This window comes from Diplotaxodon limnothrissa, linkage group LG19 (genome assembly GCF_057381915.1).
Source record: "Diplotaxodon limnothrissa isolate DT_005_m linkage group LG19, D_limnothrissa_male_GT1.1, whole genome shotgun sequence".
NCBI classification, from domain to species: domain Eukaryota; kingdom Metazoa; phylum Chordata; class Actinopteri; order Cichliformes; family Cichlidae; genus Diplotaxodon; species Diplotaxodon limnothrissa.
In genome coordinates this window covers 29,598,166-29,619,425 of record NC_140614.1, presented here as the reverse complement: position 1 = coordinate 29,619,425, position 21,260 = coordinate 29,598,166, and the positions used below count along the sequence as shown (strand labels likewise).

General features: G+C 41.5%; 1 protein-coding gene and 1 long non-coding RNA gene across 2 annotated transcripts in view; one reads left to right on the top strand and one right to left on the bottom strand.

Moving 5' to 3' along the window:
• Nucleotides 1-5,816, top strand: part of LOC146612455 (ubiquitin carboxyl-terminal hydrolase 42-like) — a 33,376-nt gene extending 27,560 nt beyond the window's left edge. Inside the window, 6 exon segments of the mRNA XM_085342491.1 lie at nucleotides 762-927; nucleotides 1,023-1,670; nucleotides 5,020-5,117; nucleotides 5,372-5,460; nucleotides 5,463-5,672; nucleotides 5,767-5,816. Coding sequence (XP_085198617.1) covers nucleotides 762-927; nucleotides 1,023-1,670; nucleotides 5,020-5,117; nucleotides 5,372-5,460; nucleotides 5,463-5,672; nucleotides 5,767-5,816 — 1,261 coding nt within the window.
• A 4,517-nt stretch (nucleotides 5,817-10,333) lies between these two features.
• Nucleotides 10,334-16,381, bottom strand: LOC146612454 (uncharacterized). The gene is made up of 4 exons (XR_014904934.1): nucleotides 16,320-16,381; nucleotides 12,615-12,691; nucleotides 10,590-10,623; nucleotides 10,334-10,440 (listed from the first exon to the last, which is right to left on the bottom strand). It is a non-coding gene; the product is annotated as an uncharacterized LOC146612454 (long non-coding RNA).
• Nucleotides 16,382-21,260: the final 4,879 nt, after the last annotated feature.

The window sequence follows — 21,260 nt, the reverse complement described above, 5'->3', positions numbered from 1 at the left end:
GTCTGCTTAAGTCATAAAGATACATGACAGATGCTTTGTTTTATTATAAAACAGGATATTTGCATGTAATGTTTGAAATTCTTTGTGTGGTGGTCATCAGGATGTGAAGTATTTGGAGCATCTGGATCTGCGGCCCTTCATGTCTCAGTCCCACGGGGAGCCCCAGCTCTACAGGCTGTATGCTGCGCTGGTTCACTCTGGATTGAGTTGTCATGCTGGACACTATTTCTGCTATATTAAGGTACTGGCTGTGCCCGAATCTGTTTGAATGCTGCTGTTGCTTAGTACAAACAAACACACACCATAAACAACACATTTAAGCAGAAAACTGAATGCAAACAGAGAAAAATACTTTGTATGCATTGAAAGAAAGGAAAAAAAAAAAAGACCCCTATATAACCATAAGATTCTTCTTTTTAGCTCAAATTCAATTCAGAAACTGAATCTGCTGTGTCACATCTCTCTCATTCTGTCTCACAGGCCAGCAATTTGCAGTGGTTTCAGATGAATGACTCGTCCGTGTCAGTCAGTGACATTAGGACCGTTCTCAACCAGCAGGCATATGTCCTCTTCTACATCAAGTGAGTAAACATCGGTATTTTTAAACATTCTAGGCTTATTCCTTCAGTAGAACTTTTCCCATCATTATTTAATAATGTAGACATGTTTATTCCCACTTTTCTTGTAGAAAATGTATTATTATAACCTAATGTTATAATGTTGATGCTTTGTCATGGTTAATATTCTTTCCATGTCATCAGGTGCACAGATGTGAAAAAAACTGGGGACTACAGCCACTTGAACCATAACGCTGGCATATCTGGTCAGTCATCTCCCCGGCCGGTGGTGATCCCACGCACCATCGCCACCATGCATCAGAACAGTGTTGGCTTCATAGGTCCCCAGCTGCCACCACACATGAACAAGGTACTTCCTCACCTGAGGGTACTGATAATGTTGTTTTTGTTAAACCCAGTGTTTCTCTTCTAAAAACCTGTTGTTGTGACTTCTTGTTCCTTCAGAGTTCTCTTCATGTTAATGGATCTCTGAGGGACTATCCCACAAGCTCCAAGCCCAGCACGGTGGGGAAACCAAACCATGGACTAGCTTCTTCTGCTTCCATCTCCCACTCAGTAAGCCAGCCCACAATGATTCTAGACAGCGACAAACAACAGAAGCTTTCATTTTCAATTGGGCAAAGCAAACCGAACCGCCCATCTGCTTCTTCCTCCTCTTACTGCCAGCCGTCCTCCGCCAGCAGCTCCTCCTCCTCCAGCTCTTTGTCCTCCTCACAGTCTACCTCAGACATCCAACCAGACGTTCGTTTTATTCCGCGTCCACTAAACCAAGTCAGCGGCATGCCTTTCAGTAATGGGGATCAGAACCCTGTAGGAAACGGGGCGTCCTTCCTGGTGCCGGATAGCCAAGAGGAATCAGACCAAGAGAACTGTGACACTCTGGATAACGGCAGTTCATCCAAGTCTCATCCTAATGAAAATAAAGACACAGGAAATGTCTTTGATAATTCTCCCAAAACCGCCAATGGGGAGTCAGGAGTGCACCATCACGGCAATGGATTAAATGGACAAGCGTATGGAGACTTCAAATCCAGCCAAAATGGGCACCACAATGGTCATCACAAAGTGAATGGACACAGCGGCCCTGACAAGGTAAATCTTGTCTTTATTTTTATAAGTTCAAGGGCTCCCCACCACGGGCTCACCTTTCCTCTCCAGACAAAGAGGATCAAAATCGCAAGAGGACTCTCAGCAAAGACTTTTTTTTTTTTTAAACAAAGTTGCAAAAACTTAACTAAAGGCAACCCACTGCATTTACGTTTTTAGGTTCTGATGGATCACTTATAATTTCAAGTTTAGGAGAAAAGTTGCTTCAACTAATGTTTTTGTGTTTACAAGATTAATAACTGCTTTTTCTTCTCATATTTTATTGTTTTAAGCAATGTATTTCCTAAAGTTTACACAAGGTATTAGTTTTAGTTTACGCAACATTTTGTTTTGCCAATCAATTTCCTAAAGTCTAGAAAAAGTATCCTTTATAGTTTCCCTGTTGTATTAATGAATGTTTACACAATGTTGATTTTCAAATAACTTTATTGTATTCAAACACAATTGCACCACTGACAATGTTTTGAGATGAGCCATTTTTAACATACTGACAACATTCAGCCACAAATAAAGTCCTTTTCCCAAAGGAGAAAAAAAAAAAAAAAAAGGTCAAATTTTTGTAATAAATGTTACAATTTTAAAGGTGTGGTATTGTCAGACAGAATATCAAACCTATCTTGATTGATAGTCACTAACAAACAGATTCAAAACATCAGATGGCAGGATGTGAACTCTTCTATCTGGTTTCCATACAGCAAACAAATGTGTACTTGAGTTCTTTGGGAAACTCCATGTTGAGTCCATAAAGTAGGCCAGGTAGGCAAAGGCAGTGGGAAGGTCTGGCAGATCATCAAGAATAATGTTCTCTTCCAAAACAATGGCAGTGTTGACCCCTGTGGACTGCGAGTTGGGTCCCACGTAGTCCTCCAGAACAGTGAGGATGCCCACCGTAACACCTCAGGTTGCCCTCTCAACTGGATCTGTATCCTATGCAAAATTAACAACAGTACATATAAGTCTCTGTAAACTAAAACTGAAGATTGAGTAGATTTGCATACTCACCAGACATGTTAAGAAGAGTTTGGTCTCGTCGTCGCGAACAAATATCAGTAACCCTTCCAAACTGATGGTTCGTTGATGCTGGACTATGTTTGAGACCTAAAACAAGGAAATCAAATAAGACTCAGACTCATTTATAAACCTACCATTTTGTTTTTAAAACACATTAAGTGTTGTTGCTAAAAATACAGCCTTAAGAAATAAGATGTTAAAATTAGTTATTCCAGATAATTGCTCATGGTTTTGTCAGTGTTTTTAAAGTAATTTTGATGCACAACCAATGTAGCACACTTATGACAACATTTTTTGAATGCATTTATAACAAAAAGTGGAATGAGAGTTGAACTCTCCGTCATGACCTGCCATCTGCCAAACACACAACGCTGCTTGTTAGCTTATAATCCCCATTCAGGAGGACACACTTTTTGAAAACTAATTTTATATCAATTTGGGAACTTCATGCACAAGTTTTGCAAACAAAGTTATATGGTACTATTTACCTAAAAATGCAGCCAAGGCCTCAGGCGTTTTTTATATAACCATTTAAATCTATTTACAAAACAATCAGGTGTTCTGCATCAAATAAGAAGGCACACAAATTATTTGTGCCAGTCCAAAAATAAAATAAAATAAAATAAAAAATAAAATAGTTTGTGTTCAGTATAAGACAGGAGAACACCAAAGGCCTAAACCCTGCAGGTCTGGCAACAGGTGTATCAGTCCTGTTTTCCATGTGGGAACAGCGTTTACAATGGAATCTGCTTTTGATGGCTTTTTTTGAAGCAAATGTGACATTGAGCAGTATAACTGACACACAATACAAAACAATAACTACACAACACACTAACTACAGCCTCCAAACATGCTAAACGTCACTAATGTCTCACATATGAAAACTCGCGCTCTCTTTCTTTTGTTCGCCCGCTTTCCGTCGCGGGTGTCACTCCTAAAACGGCCCCTTCTTCCTAAACAACCAAGTGCCACATGTTGCCATATCATTTTTGATTGGCTGACATGGTAAACTCTAACACCAATAGGGAAGGGGTGTTTTTTGTTTCGCTTTTTTTTTTTTTTTACTCGTAAGTAGAGTGTTTGCTAGCGCGGTCGTAGAAAACGCAGTTTTTTCCGTTCTTCTCGCTGTAAACACCACTGTTTTGTTAAAAAACACATCGCGTGTATTTTTTAATCATAACTCTGGTTTTACGTGGCCTATCGACACAATTCAAAAACTGGTGTATAGTTTGAAGTCCGCACTTTCGACCCAAGTTGAAATAGAGACTGAGTTGCTGCATCGTCTTAAATTGGTCATGTGATTTTGACGTGCCCCCAGAGAGTTAAAGTCTGTTTGATATGACTCTTGCAGACTCTAGTCTGCCTTCGTATTTAAAATACCCCCATATTTACTGCTCTGCTGCTTGTGCTCTGTAGCTGCTTCTCCGATCTTCCTCTCCCTCCTGTTTGTGTGTTTGGTGGAGCTCGCTGGCTGCGAGGACTCCACCACACGTTTACACAGAAACTAAACCACATTTTATTGGCTAAATATGCTTTTAACAAATTAAACGACATGGCAGCGTGCGCCCCGAAATTATTTTTTTTTAATAAAAAGCGGCGGGCGGGCGGGGAGGTTCGCCGCCGTTGGTCGTCAGCCATGAGCGAGCTAGCCTATTTTGTGGGGGTTTTTCGTTCGGTGGTATGTCGGCCACAAGCCGCACTTAATGAAATACACGTAGGGGGTGTCGCGGAGGCTTGTCAGACATGAGCGCGCCTGTTTGGTAGGGATGCTTGTCGGATTTTCATTGTTTTGTGACATGGCGATTTTTATACGAAAACTTTAAAGCACTATTTTATGATGGAAAACATTCAAGTTGCTCACGAGGGCATTCAAGCAGCACGATTGAGTAAAACAGTCTAGGGGGAATCTTAAATGATGTAGTAAACACATATAAATACACAATAAAAGAAACATTACTTGCCTTAAGAAAGTTGAGAAGAACGACCTTAGCCGCATCCAGCTCCTGGTGTAAAAAGCCTCGTGTTCGCGTTAAAGCAGACGGCAAGGTGGCTTTCAGTCCTTGCAAAAGTGCAAGTAGACCCCGTAGTATCCAAAAATATGAGATGCACAGAAAGGCGCCAACAGCTTCAACTCATGTAAAACTTGAATTCATTCATTTTGCCAGCAATAAATTTCAGCTGAGACCAACTTTTGCTCCAAAACGTTAAATGATTAGTTAAAACCCTTAATGTATTTGAGTTTATGGGGCAACTCAGCTTTTATTGTTGAATTGTGAAAGAAATGACTGTAAGCTCAGCAATTGCAAGTTTGATTTTTTTACAGTGCAGGGACGACAGCTCTGAGGCCCGCCACACTAAAAAACACAAAAAGAGTAAGAAAAAGAAGAAATCAAAGGATAAAGACAGACACCATGAGAGTGGGTGCGTATTGCCATCTTTCTCTCCATCCTTTAATGAAAACAGAAGGAAATGTATTTGTTTGTTTTAAGCTAGATTTTTTTTGAAAATAATATGGGGTTAAAGCTCACTATCAGTATTAATATTTTCTTAAAAACGGAAAGAATTTTCATCATTTTATTGATAATGGGTCACTTTTTCTGTCTTAGGCTGGCCGTAAAGCTTGAGATCTTGGTTTTGTTAAACAATGTGATTGGTTCTCTGTCATCCCGTAGAAGTTCTGACGGAGATTCAGACAGAGCTGCGGAAATGAAGAAGAAAAAGAAAAAGAAGAGACATCGGGACAGCGATCCCGAACTGCACAGCCCAGTGCTCTGAGCCACAGAAACAGAAGCAGCGAGGAAAGGGAGAGCCGCAAGCGACACCACTCTGACAGAGACTTTGAACATGACAATGGCTTTCCACCGGAAAAACGTCGCTGCACAGACTACGCTGACGGCAGCGGTGGCCATCTACTACCTTCCAATCATACCACACCGGCAAACTGTTCAAGTTACGGCCATCTCAATGGACAACCAGGTATTTATATTTAGTCTCCAAAATCACAGGAATGCTGAATTAAATGGTGCTGATGAGCTAGTCCAATTTTAAACCATCAAACCCTGTTTTGTAGGTTACAGCCAAATCAGCGGCAGTGGATTTCCCAGTGACCTGAAACAATGACTCTAATAGCTACTAATACTTTCTCTTCACTAAGACCTCATCTTTGTCATTTCAGATCCATCAACCGAATTTTAACAACAGCAGAGGAATGACATCAACTTTATTGACGTGGTGCTTCTTCATTAGGAATAAAGTGTTTTAAAATTTAAACTATCCCCCTTTCTTTTTCTTTCTTTTGTTTTCTCAAATGGGCTTATTTGCTGTAATTTCTCCTAGCTATCGGCTAAAAAGAAACCTGTTGAACATTTATGATGAAGAATATTAATATATACTTGTATGAACACAAAGCCTGGAGCTTAAACATCTCAACTGCTGCTCAGTGGAACTCAGGACTTGGAAAAAAAACGTGTTAACATCAATCACAGAAATCCACCTGCTTCGAAGAGGAACGAAACAAAGGGAATGTGTCACGGCCCGCTGTGGCAGACCGTGTGGAGAGTGTGTGGAGGACTCAGGTGCAGACACAGGCGAGGACACAAAACTCAGTTCGAACGAAAAGCGAGCCTTTATTGTGGCTGATGATACGGAGTGCAAACAAGGCAGAAGCGCAGTGACAAGACAAAACTAAACTATAACCAAACTGGGAAACTGATGCTATGATAAACTATGAAGACACAGAAAACCATAACTATGAATACAAAGACTGGCTGTGAAAACATGGAGGGTGGGAACACAGACGACGCGACACAGACTGCATGAAACACAGAGACTAAATATACATGAGGGATGATCAGGGGAACTGGCCACACATGGGAGCACAGCTGACACACATGAACCTAACGACAGGGGAAGTGAAACTAAATACCCTGACATTGAATACAGACTTTCAAAGTAAAACAGGAAACATGGAGATTAGACATGACATGAACTAAACATAACCACGCAGACGTGACGCATGAACCAGGGAGACTTAGTACAGGGGAAGATGACATAAACAACTAAGGAACAAAGGACTAAACAGCAATCTCAAAATAAACTAGATGAGCTAAACTAGGGCACAAATGAATACAAAAGATACATAAAACTCAAACACTGGGTTGCTCGACCCAGGACCATGACAGAATGACGTGATGCCCAAGAGGACTGAAAGGCATCGGAAGTTTAAGATGTCACCATATCTACACAGCTGCAATGTTTTACTTTATTTCTTTCTTTGATCCCACTGGGAGCCATGAAACTAATGGAGTTTTTGTTACATACAAACACTTTTCTAGCTGTTTGGGCTCAGCTCACTCCTAATTTTCTCACAGCACTGTATCCATGTTTGAAATAACCAAAGACCTGGTAAGTTTGGAGAGTCGAGCACTGCTCGCTGAACTCACATGCACGCAAAAAGCTGTTTTCTTATCAGCATGTATTTTTTATTCAAAGTATTCGAGAGCCATTTTCCTGCACAAACGCCAAACCGTGCTTAGAGCTGAAAGCTGCGCCCGTGAGGAAAGTTTTGGCTTTGTGGGGCGGTTTGATCTGTCTGGGGAAAACGGTCCTCAAGATTCCAGTTAGAGCATTCACACGTATTCCAGCAAATTCCAGTATCTTACTTTGAAAGGGTTTGTCCTAATTCTCTTTCATATTACATATACTATCTAAACCTCAGTAATAACAGTGTGAGGGGAAGCTGCACAATGACCCTCTTCCACTATTGTAAACTTGTTAGCTGTCAAACTAAAAATGAGAAGAAAAAAAAATGAACAGGTAAAGGCTACAGCCATTATGATTTCCACACTACGTGAACACAATACAGAAAAAACAAAACAGTATGTAAATTATATACTATACATGCATAATGTGAGTCGGGGGGGAGGGCTGCTTTTTTGTGAAAAGATGAGAAAATAAATACAAAAGAAACGATCGCAGAGGTGGATCTTCACTATGTGAGTTAATATGATGCGTTACTGCTGGCAGGCTTTGTTACACACGACTTGGTTTGCCTTTAAAAAGGAAATATCGTAAATGGACGTGTACGAGCCCATGTTGAGTATGTTTGCATATACAGGTACAGTCACTTAAAGGCTACATTAATCAGACCAGCTGACTGATGAGCTTGAGGCTTTCTGTAGTTGCGAATTATCTACAAAATATTGTTGGCAGTTGTCGAAGGAGGTGAAGGTAATAAAACGCTGAGACCAGACAAGTTGGTCTGAGTGGCTGGGAGCTGAACATTCAGCTTTCAAATCCTCCCAATGTGTTGCAGCACCTTATGTGTCCAGCAGGGGGTAGTCTCACATTAGGGCATGACGAAAAGACTAATGATTACAGCTTTGGCCATCTCCAGTTACATGAAGTCCTCATGCTGTTCTCCATCGTCGTCTAGTGTGGTGAGAATTTACCTTCTTTTTTTAATTATATTTTTTGCCTGTAGCAGACTGAATTTGAATCTTTAATTCCCAACAGCCAAGAACTGAGGTGCAGACAAATCTTCAGGCAGAAGTAGGGATGATCCACGTCAGTCCCATATGTTTTACTGCATGTCCCGCAGGGCTGACGGAGAACGTATGAATCGGACGCCTTTGAGACTCTTAAACACACACACATACACACAAGGATTCCTCTGATGACAGAAATGCTGCTGACACTTGACGTAAGTGAGGGGGAGTCATCATCATTTCTTGTTGGCTATCCTCCTCTTCCTGGTGGCCAGCATGTCGTAGAAAGGATCCCTGATGATGCTTGCTCTGTGGAGGACAGGAAGGAACAGATTTAACAACGACAACACCTATTTTTAATATCAGCAAAACTGCTTCTATCTAGTCTGTCTGTGTCAGCCCTGCGACAGGCTGATGGTTTTTCCGGGATGTACCCTGCCTCTCACCCCATGACAGCTGGGGAAGGCTACAGCCCCTCCCATCACCTTGAACTGGATATCTCTATCCTATCCATCCAGTTTTGTCTGTATAGTTGAAATAAATCACCCATCTACAAGTTCATCAGCACCAAAATCTGGCACTTACACTGAACGCTGTTCTTCACACACACACACACACACTCGCTGAGCTAGAAATCTGTGCGACTGATAATTGTGTATCTTAGTTCAGTGGAAGTCAAATATTGAGTAACAGAATTTTAGGATGGAGCAGACATGCTGCAAGCTCATGAGCTTTTAAGTTGATGTGCATTTTTTCTTCTCCAATATTTCAGTGAGGTAGTTGCTAACTTTGCGTGCATTAAGCACTGCTGTGCTGTGAAGGTGAGAGACTGAACCAAAATGAGCTGCGGGCTGTAAAGTCAACACAAGCTAAAAAAAGCTCCAACACGTCACGAAGCAAAGTGGTACTGTGGGTGAAAGTGCGAATCATGTGGGTTTGTCACAATGAGCATCTTTCACCTTGCACATGTGATACGGAGCTGCCATAAAATTGTAAAAATTACAACTTCAAGTTTTTCCATTAACGCAGCTGCTCGTCAACCACGGCGTATTTAACTTGGACTTCTATAGCGGAGTCACAGATCGCTGATGGGAATAACGCTGAGTAATTAGCCGCTTTCCCACCACCATGACGGCTGACGTGTGCAAGTGCAGAACAGTTTCTACAACAGCAGTTTCCAGCCTTGCAGGTTGAATCAGGGCCGGACAGTGTGTGTGTGTGTGTCTGTGTATAGTCGCGTGCTTGTGTGAAATCTGCTGACCACAGGACAGTCTGCCGCCCCGGAGTGTGGTTGCGGCAGCACAGCTCTGCCCCGCTGAGTCTAATGTGTAATCATTCCACTGCCAAAGTGACAGGAGGAGACTTCATGATGTGCAGCCACGACAAGCCAGCAGTCCCCCCCCCCCATGTGAAATTTTCTAAACCAAGAAAATTAGCAGTTTTCAGTATATTTAACCATACCCCAGGCCATGCTCACCAAAATAAGATTCCAGTAACTCACCCTTAAACCTTCCCCACTTTCATCAAACATCTCTCCACACCAAGGGCTTTTAAATCTCATCAGGGCACGGGGAAGATTCAGCAGTACAATTTTTCGCCTGATATTGATCGCACTGAAACAGAGCCGATCATAACCAGCATGCTCGAAAGTTACCCAGTGGGTCCAATTTGCAGCAGCACCTCCACTCCTCTCTGTGTTTAACAAGTGTTTGGATGGGAATGCATTAAAACTGTCATTATGTTTTTAAGTGTACAGCAGTGCGCCGAGTCTGAGCAGGTGTGTGTGTGTTCCCCCCCCCCCTTTCTTGTTGCGCGCTAATCAAAGGCAAGTGTGCTTATCCAGCAGAGCAGACATCACCTCCGAGTGTTATCTGCATGGAAGTGTGAGAAAATGAGTCAGTTAGTCACCAGCCTGCGTGTGTGTGTGTGTACTCAAGCCTCAAGCATAGTTATGATTAAGCTCGCAGCTCCGTGTATGTGTGTGCGCGTTTGGGCTTCTCACAGTCAAGGTCAGACATGAGAAAGTCCCACATGGGAGCAGGCAGGCGTTGGCTAAGTGCCCTCTCAGTGTAAATGGATCCACACTAACGCAGCGTCTCTTACTTGATGGATTTGATCCACTCTTCTTTCTCCTCCGGGGTGGGGGCAGATATCCTGTACACTACGTGGTTTCCCTCGACGACGCGTCCATCCGCCTCCGTTTTGCAGGCCTTGATTACCTGACCTTTATGGTTGGGGTTGTAGAGCTCAAAGCAGTTCTAAAGAAAAATCATGAAACTGTTGATTTACATGATGAAAGAATCCGAGAACACATTGTTTGTGTGTTTTGGATTTTTTTGGCAGTGCAAAGGTATTTAAATTTAAATGAGAGGAGGATTTATTCGCAGGGACAGGAGGTGTTTCTTACAGGTTTTCTCGGCTCATCCACGAGGCTCTTTATCCTGAAGAGACACAGAAAAACAGTCCTCAGTATCACTTATTCATTTGCATGCACATCATTTTACCACCACATAAAATGAAGACAATAATCATATCTATGTGCAAATGAAGTCACAGTGACAAAAGATCCGCCTGGATCATTGTCACATCACCTGTGACACCTTTAGCCTTATGCTGTAGCAGCTAGCATGGCTGCCATGACCCAGTCACAGACTGTATATAAAAGATGGATGTAGCCTCCAATTTTTAAAAAGTAGTCTGGACAGAAACTAACTATTTGCTAACCTGATTTATGAATTCAATAAACACCGTTCCGGTGAGTTTATGGTCTCAGTTGCATGTTTCAGGTATGATTGATATAATATGATGTTATTCTATAAATTATGGAACCATCATGGTAAAATAGATGATAAAGCAGGGCATGATGAGATGTGATTGACAAGATGCTTCTGGACGAGTGTTTCTGAGCCAGATCCTCCCAAAAATGACAAAAACCAAAATGTGATTTTTATTTTTTTTTAATTATCCATCTTTCATATACAGGCTATGCTGGCTGTCTTGTTTGTTGGTGGGACAGAATATGATTCATTAAAAAAAAAACAAACAAGAATTTGTAAAAAACGTAATTGCAAACAACCTTCACACTTTTATCATCACTGGTAATATTGAAGACATTTAGTATTTTTTGTTTTCTAGCGTGGAGTTTTACAGTTTCAAATAACAAGACCTCAAAAATATGTGTGTCACAAAAATTTCCCAGAGTTTTTGATGCAACACATTTGCTATTTAGTTGCCATTTTTAACCTTTATGTTAAGTCTGAATGCATCTAAGTAAAAATCAAGGTTCGATTAAAGCACTTTGAAGGTTTTTAATTCATCCTGGTCACCCAAAGGAGATGTAACCCGACTCTCTCCATCCCCCCATTGTGTCTGCGGGGCCAGATGTGTGTGTGTGTGTTGTGAGAGCTCTTGAGGAACAGCCCCATGTCCTGCTTGTCATCTTCCTTCTAATAAGGTGGCAAAGCGTGGGGGGGGAGGAAATGTCCTGGGAGAGCTGCTCACAGCTGGCTCTGCGTATGCCCCCCACCACAGAAGGCGTTTGTATGTGCTGAGGGATTCATGGTCGTGGGCTTGAGGGAGACACTTGGCTTATCCGGTCGTTAAGTCTGACGTCACTAGCCGTGTCTGGACCTAAACTCCGCTGCAGGTCCATATATCAAACGATCACTGTGGCATTACTGAGAGTTGAAAAACTGTCTAAAGTCTTTCATCTTTAATAAAATGATCAGCGTTCTGCTCTACCAGGTGTAACAATTGAGTTTAACATCCAGGCATCCATGAAAACGGAATTTATGACATTTAACGGAGTTAGAAGTTAGCAGGAAGTTAGCTCGCTAGCTTCTATCTAAATACAATATAGCATGTCCTGACTGCGGGGTTTTGGAAACAACTTAAAACGTACAGCTCTGCTATCACTTCCAACATAAATGAAGACAGAAAACTAAAAAGCAGTGACGTTTGTAGGGTTACTGAAGTTTGGCTAGCTGGTATATAATGATGTGCTACGTGACCGCTAGCGACACAGCTATGTTAGGATAATATAAACAAGCTAACTATTTTCCCACTGGATAAAAGTTAACGTGAGTGTTCTGGGTGGTCAGGAACAAATGTAATCGCAAGGCAGGATGCTGTAAAAGGACCAAACTTCAGCCAGAGAACAACTGAGATAATGCATCCACAATACGAGGTTAGTCATTCATATACTGCTGCATGGGCTGGGCTGTAGTTACATCCTAAGGTTTTAAAAACTGAGCTTAAATAAATGATTAGCGGTAATAAAAGCCGAGGGAGGTCAACGGGGATCACTGACTGTTTTAGGAGCTTTTTGAGATCAAACAGAAGAAAAGCACACCTTCACCATTGTGCACCATGAAATGGTCAAATTCTGTCCTGACACACACACACACGTGCACACACCAAATTGCCTACTTACTGTTGTGTATTCAAAGTAATAGAGGCAGTTGTCAGTCAGAATAAACCACCTCCTCTTCCACGTCTTCACTCGGCCACCTGCGAGGGAGAAACAAACAGCGTATGACGGTAAACTGAAAAGGTGAATCTGTTCGTGTATGTGGAAGCTAACCTGCTTTGTTCCACATTCCACATCTGGTTCTAATCAACATTTCCCAGCATTATAAGACCGAATCAGACCCTTATCCCTCGATCCCTTGGGACCGATGCCTGCAAGGGCAATGGTCTGGAGGGGAATGAAGGTGTTTCTCCTCCAGGAGGAATCACAGACACATACGAACACATACATGCGACAGCTAAGAGAAGCAGCGCCCTGACCCGATTTGAGAAAAGCCTGACACTTTTTAAATAGAAAGCAGCAGGAAAAAAATAAATAATGGCCTGTGATTGTTGCAGTGACAGTCTTGGAAACATTTTAATGCATCCATCTGCTTGCGCTTGTCCTTTTCAGGGTCGCGGGGGAGCGCTGGAGCCTATCCCAGCTGTCATAGGGTGACATTTTAATGCATTAATGCAAAATATAAGGTATTCCCCACAATCTGTCCATCTAGCTGTGTCATTGAAGAAAAAATGGATTATTGGGAACATGATAAACAATTTATCTATGTAATCAAAAAATAAAAACTTAATGGGACTTATGTCAACATATAATCTTCATAATAACTTGTTTGCTGACTGGATGAAATGTGCACAAAGCAGCTGTCACTGATGTAAATAAATAACGTAATGCTTATGTGACTCAGATTATCATCCTAACACCCAGTATGATTTATTGGACTAGTTAACGAAATAGAAGTTTTACTCTGCTGCAGTCCAGGGAACCACATGTACACTTAATATACAGAGCTATCATCAGTTTGTTTTGTTTACAGAAAGCTCAAATAAATGTAGTTTTTATGAAAATTTGTTGCTATGATTAAACTTTAAGAGTTTGAGTTGGTGGATGAATGGATGGGCTGGAGCCAATCCCAGCTGCCATAGGGCACGAGGCAGGTACAACCTGGACAGATCGCCAGCCTGTCGCAGAGCTAACACAGAGAGACAGACAACTGTTTGCACACATTGACAACAATAGGAAATTTAGTATTAACCTAACCCACTTGCATGTCCAAAGAGACAGACACACACACACACACACACACACACACACACACACACACACACACACACACACACACACACACACACACACAAAGGCCTCGGCCAGATGGCCTAGACCAGGGGTATTAAACTAACATTTGAGGAGGTCCAGTTGGAGAAAATCTTCTCAAGCAGAGGTCCGGGACATCATAATGTCTAACTTACGTTATGATTGTGATAGAGAAGCAACCTTTTTTTTTTTTAATTTATATCTGAACTTTTGAACAATAGACTTTCAATCAATGAAAATACAAGTTAAAAACATTTCAACAAAATTTATTGTTAACACTGAAACACACAGTAGGCCTACATTAGATATAGGGCTGCTGTTTAAAATGAATTAGAGAAAATAAATAAACTGGCTAAATTGTGCATCTTAAAACAAAGTGCTTAATTTCAGAAAAAAAAGTTTCCCTTTTTCTTTACATTTTACATCTCGACTTAACAGTCTCAATACATTTTCAACAGATAACATCAAAACATTTTAACAATTTTACAGTTTCTCTTTCTTTCACCCCCTTATATTCCACGTCCCCACTTTCTGTTGTTCAGTGAGAGAATTGAGCTTTAGTTTGCTCTACTAGGATTTTAAATCTGGGCTGGAATGGTGTCAGGGCCATTCTCATACACATGTGTAGGTGCTCATTGGTGAGCCTGGAACGATATTTAGTTTTTATTATGTTCATTGTGGAGAAAGCTGCCTCACAGCTGTATGTGGAGCCAAACATGGTCAAGATGTACAGGGCTACTTTCCTCAGATTTGGGAAAGCTGTCTCAGAGACCATTTGGGGCCAGAAAGTGGCAGGTTCAGTTCTTCCAAACTGCTCTTTCAGGGCCACATCTGCTTGGAGATCAATCAGTTGCATTTGAAGAGGCCCAGCATTTGCCCACTTGAAGTGCTGTGTGACTTCCTTTGAGAACCCTCTGACATCAGTGATGGCAAATGGGTTCTTTATGAACATTGTGAGCTGCTGTCCAAAGCTGAAGCTATCAAAACGTTTGCTGAAGTTTTCAATCAGCTTATCAACAAAGTCAACAAAAGAGGACACATCTCTCTGTCCCTGAACCTGTTCCTTCACTGTTGGGAAGTGTGCATAGTCTCCTTGCAGGTCTTCTTTGAACACTTCAAGTTTCCTCTGAAAGCAGCAGACAGCTGTCATCAGTTCACAAATTGTCCTTCCCGTGCAGGGAAGAGGTAGAGAGCATGAGATGACCCGTTCAGCTAATCGGTATGAATCACGATGATTCCTGGCATCTACAAACAATTGACGTTCTATTGACGAGTAATTTGGCCTAACCTTTTGGGTGACTTGCTGATATTTTCATGGCTGTTATATAATTTTATGCTTCCTTTCAGTGAAGTTGCAGAAAGGATTCCAATGGTTGTGTGCAGGTTTTGAAGCTAATGCTACAGCTGATATTGGGCCAGCTTATACAGCTTTTTTTGGTATGGAAAAGGGCTCTCGTAAGAACGAGCTTAGCTGTGTCCTTTGTGCCTTCTCAGTAGCCACAAGAGGAATAATACAGCCAATCCCCACGCAGAATGAGCCAGATCATTGACCTCTGACTTAACTTCGAATAAGATAATCCATCACATCACATTGCTTATACACTTATTTTCCCATTTACAGCTATGATACAACAACACAATTATATGAGCAGGTCAGCATGTTCAAGGGCCTGTTGTGCTAAGGAGATAATGGCAGCCAGTGTCAGAACGAGGGCGCTCGGTGATGAATTGAGCGGAGGAATGAAGACAAAGTGTTACCTTCCTCCTAATACAGAGATTTAAAGAGGGCGCAGCCATCACAGAGCAAAATGGAATAGCAGAACGAAGAGTGAAACAGAGGTCAGAGAGAGGGAGGGAGGAACCAAAACATGGGAGGAAAAAAAAGAGAGATAAAAAACACCATGGCAGGAAGATGAAGAGAGAAAATGCAGAGATTACTATAAAATGAGAAGAGAATAGTAGACAAAACAAAGAGGAGAGGTCACAAGCTGATGGATAAAGACAAAAACAGACATGCTGCAGGTGCACCACAAATTTCCTTTGAAACCTTTTGCCAAGGCCAACTTAGTTTTGCCTAGCTCTTTGTTTCCTTGTGATCTCACTTGCCTGACAACCAAGTCTCCCCTGTGTTTGAAGCTCATGCTGCCCGCAAATCTGTCTCGCACCATCATGCTTCCACCTTCAGCACGATCAACCCCAGCCCTCTACATTTGCTATTATTTTGCTTCTCCAAGGTTTTAATTATTCTGGAGTGAATCTGGTGAAATATTTAATCGAGTCAGTCTACCCTAGGTGCTTAACATTTATTCTTGCATGCTCGCATGCGACAGCGGTAACAGGCAAACGTCATTCGTTGGTCATAGGCACCATTTTTGTAGTTTTTTGTGGCACCTCACTATGTGATGTCTATCACAAATTTATGTTAATCTATTAACAAAAATACAGCACACGTTTGCAACTAACATGAACCACCATGGTGAAGGTTAATTTTACACCTCTGAGGCGCCCCATACATACCGAGCTTTAAGAGCCAGCCTTCCCTGTCGGGGTTGAAGAAGGTGTGCGTCAGATCGTTCCCGTCGTCTAAATAAAATAAATGTCACCGCACAGCCAGGAAACTACCCGTCAGCTTGCTGGTCCGTAACTACGCTTCTCTGCGCCGTGTCAGCCAGCGTGCTAGCTAGCAAGTAGGCAAGCTAGCTAGCCGCACAAAATGCTAGCACAGTTCGATAGCTACGTTTAGTAGCGGTTTTAGATACGGGCGGTTGCCCGGGACGGCATCACGGGCATCGGTTGAAAAAAAAAAAAATTGCTCGTACTCATGCTGCCCCGACGTCAGCCAGCGCATATTGGGAATGGCATAGGCACCGATCGGTTTTCTATCGCCCATTTGCTGGGAGTAAGGGCGCCCTTCGTTTGTGAGGTGCACCTGCTGCTTGCGGCGCAGAGAGAAGAGGGCGGGGCGGCGGGGGATTCTCTGACCGGCTGGAGCAGCATCTAATAACCAACTCGCAAAATAAAACAAAATAAACACAAACCAACAAACACGAAAACACCAGACATTATAATACAGACTTATAATTTGCACCAATGTTTTTTCGAAATTCTATACACGAAAAGTGAGCGCGAGAGCTCTCGGTGCGCCTGCTTGCTGCTGAAGTCAAAGTAAACTTTATTGTCATCTCCGCTACAGTCCAGTATATAGAGACGAGACGACGAAGCTCCAGTTACAGCAGTGCAAGTAAACAAACAACATATATAAGAAGAGTAAGAAAATAAATGTACACTTTAGGACTCGGGATAAAGGGATCAATAACAATTTAAAATTTACAGTTTGATGATTTAAAGTCTCACCCCGTCGAAAGGGGAGGGGGGCCGGCTGCTTCCAAATAGAGCGCATTTCATTCATAATGATGTAAATCCAAGCCCGTTATGTAGTCATGATTTGAATCCTGGGTTGTGTGAAATCCCAGAAATACACCTTAGACAAAGTGAATCTGTGAACTAAGGTGTCGGTGTGTTAGATCATGTTGTGGTGATCCTTGGGTTGAGGGATGGGTGTTCATACTGCAGTGCAAAATTAAAACCAATGGAAGATGGACAAGAAAAGTTCAAAGCCATCAGGTCCTCAGTTTAGAAAAAAGAGAAAAGAAGAGGAGGAGAAACGAGCAAAAGATACAGGTAAGCAGATGTGTGATTGGATAATGGCAGGACATCCTGAAACAATCAGAATCAGAATACTTTATTAATCCCTAAGGAAATTATGTGCATTACAGTTGCTCCAAGAAGAAATGGTAAAAATAGTAACAGTAACGGACTAAACTCCAAACAATACATTATGTTACAGATTTTAATATTAATTAGTCAGTGTCAATTGTTGATTTGTCCTGTTCTCATTGTATGACGAATTATGATGGCTGTTTGGTAGCCGTTTGCGTACCATGCATACTCTCTCTCTCACTTCATATATATGTGTGTGTGTGTGTGTACAACAGCTTTATGTTAATGTACAATCCTTAATATGTTTTATCTGTGTGTGTGTGTGTGGGGGGGAGGCAGAGGGAGTGTTCGCCCAGGGCGCCAAATAGGCTAGGACTGCCACTGCTTCCAGTGACAACATTGACATCTCAGCTGCCTGTCTTTTTGTCGGTGCCACTGTATCCAAACTACATATCAGAGCAGGTGTCACTACCACAGGTGTCACTTAATTCAAGAGTGTCCCTTTCACTCTTGAATTAAGCTTCCACTCCTTTGTCTTTATGAAGACGTCCTTGCAGCATTCCCAAAATCCATTGCAATGTCCATCCTCCTCTTGTGTCAGGAACGAAGATCCTCTGTTATTTATATTTAGCAGTTAAATAAAGGCTTGATTTAATGCAGTGTTCTCAGGTCTTCCTTTTCCTTTCTGTATTTTCCATTTGAAGTCATGACTCTGGTCGATTTCTGTGTGCTGTAGCAGTATCGCCTCTTGATTCAAGTGTCCATATCTTTTGCCACAAATCCTTCGCTGTCTTTCTTACCAACAACTTACCATAAACTTTTCAACAGTTTCCTCATTACCTTTATAAACTTTAGCTTAAGGCTGCCTTCCACACCATCATCGGCAAGGAATCCCACAGAACAGCAGATTAACTAGTATATACACACACTCCCTCATGACTACTCCCTCCATTTTTAGATCCATCAGTAAATACCGACATGATTAAAATAATTCTTCTTTACATAACTGGAATTCTTTCTTGTTTTTTCTTCTTCTTTGTTCTTGCTTTACCAACCGACTTATTGGTGCATTAGCGCCGCCTGCTGGATAGAATTTAAATTCAAATTTTATCCAAATTCAAATTTTATTTGTCACGTACACAGTCATACACAGTACGATATGTAGTGAAATGCTTGGACAACTGCTCGTGACCTAAAGAAAACAAAAAAGGAAAAGGCTATGAATAAGATAGGAAATAATAATTTATAATAAAATAATTTAATATAAAAATAAAAGATTTCTGGGTTAATCTGCTTGGGGTCCCCAAATGTTCCATTCAGCCTGTTTTGCCATACTTTTCCAGAATTACGTTGACAGAATTTAAAACAAACAAGCAAACAAACTACACTGATTAAGGACTTATATTCATTTATCTATTTTATTCAGTATTAGCATAGCCTCCATAGCCTTCTGTTGCTATAATGTAGTGTTTTACTCATTTGCCTAATAAGTAAGAGAACTCCAAGACACAAATTCCTTGGGGGCTGTGTCAGGAAGGGCATCTGGCAAGAAAATCTGCCAAATCAAACATGTGGAACTACCTGCTGTGGTGACATCTGGTGAAGGGAGCAGCTGAAAATAGCTCTAAATGAGCATAAACTTTCTCTGCTCAGTAGTCTGCTTATGCTTCCATCTGTTAACCCATGCCTTCTGCAGAGAAAGCATTAACAATGCACACCAACATCAGCTCAACACCACCTTGACAATGAGTGCAAGTAAACTACTGTAATCACTGTTTATGAGAGTAAAACACTGAGATTTTATTACTAAGCACATGCAGGTTTTTTGTGATGAAGATTTTTTCGTGTGCATGAATGAGCTGATTTTCCAAACTGTATCTTTAATCCCCCCTTAACTTTAGAAAAAACACTAATTTAACCCCTAACCTCATGTCCTGAGGTATGTATCAACTTCCAATGTGATGATGAGCAAAGACTTTCTCCTTCAGACTAGCACACAGGTGTGGTTCATCCAACAAGATCATAGAGCCATGCCCAGAGACCATCAAAGTATTAATTATTTCTAGGGCTACAGTAAAGTGGAGGTGGCCTCCGATGTGGCATAGGGGTGTGGTAAAGAGGTCCACATCAGGGCTGCTTGTAAATCGACTGAAGCAGAACCACCAAGGCCCAGAGGCTGAAGATGTTGCACAACAGCAGAAGGCAGTGCAGACAAAATGCACAGTACAGTTTTCGCTAACATAATTCAGAATTTCTTACAGCAACATTTCGGTATGTAGGATTATTAAAGGTGGCCAGAGTTGAGCCGCCAAGTGGTCAAATCCTGACCAATGGATGGCTTTGGAAAATGAAAAAAGTGGAAATGAAAGGAAGGCCTCCTCACAAGTATAATTTGTGTCTCATTTTAAAATAACCCCAACATGCTCATTATTTATAAAATACAGTATCATTTGAGTTGTTTTTCTTTCCTTTTCAAATAAAACCAAATGTAGTCAGACAGTAATACTCAATAAAACAAAAACAGCAACCCTTACTCACAGGGGGACACCACAACCCCACATGTTTGAGTTTTACTCCAGATGTCCTTCCTGAAACAAGCCCAAAAGGACTGTTGTATCCAGCATTGAACTAGGGAGCTTTTGCACATCAGGCATGTGTGTATACCACTAAACTACAGAGCTACCAAAATCAAACAACCAACCAATCAAACCAATAGACAAACATTCTCACACTTGCATCCATAAGTTTTAATGACACTATTTGTGTTATAGTTGTGCCTTTGTACACCAGCACAGTAGGAGTGACTGAAGTGCAGGTCAGCCTTAATCCTTAAAACTTAAGTCATTTTATAAAAGTACTAAAATAACTGTTTAGGAATTGCATGCACACTGACACATTTCCAGAGTAACTGGATGAACTCACAGAATTTGAAACATAAAACAGTTTTTAATACTCAGCCTTTATTGCAGTCGCCTTCAGATCCTGCTTGTTTGTGGGTCTCTACCCTCAGTTTTGTCTTCAGTAACTGAAAAGCATGCTCTTTAAATCAGGTGACTAACATGGCCACTAAGAACATTTCTTTGCCTTGAGAAACACTTGGATTGCTTTTTCAGAATACTGTGGAGTTGCGTCCAGTCAATTTTAGAGCATTTGTCTGAATCTTAGCAGAAAGTACAGCCCTGTACACTCCACACTGGCTACGTCTTCCATGCCATAACATTCCCTGCGCTGTGTTTGACAAATAATCATGAGCGATTCCTTTCCTTTTCTCCTTTTAGAAATCTTATCACCTCATTTTGATTTTTCGCTTTAGTCTCATTTGAAGTTTTCATTTCTTTTTATTGCAAATGCTGCATCTGCGATGAAGGTGCTTTACTCTGGTGAAGAAAGGTTGCTGCTCTTCTAGAAGCCCATGCACTGCCCCATGCAGTCCTTCTGTCATCGTGATTATGAGATGATAGTGAGAAAGCCCCTCTTTGAACCAGTGCTGATACAGGGTTTCCTCTCATCGCAGTGTGACTTGTGAACAATGCTGGAGTTCATATTTATAATAGATGAACAGGAGCTGCAAGCAGACTCGCTTACACGAGTATCATCTCCGCGCTGCTTGAGCGGAGGAGTTAACACATTATATATTTGCTTACATTTGATTACTGAGCTAGAAATAGTCACGAATCAACATCTTATGCATTCTACTACTTTGTGTGTGTGTGTGTGTGTGTCCGTGCGCGCGCGCGT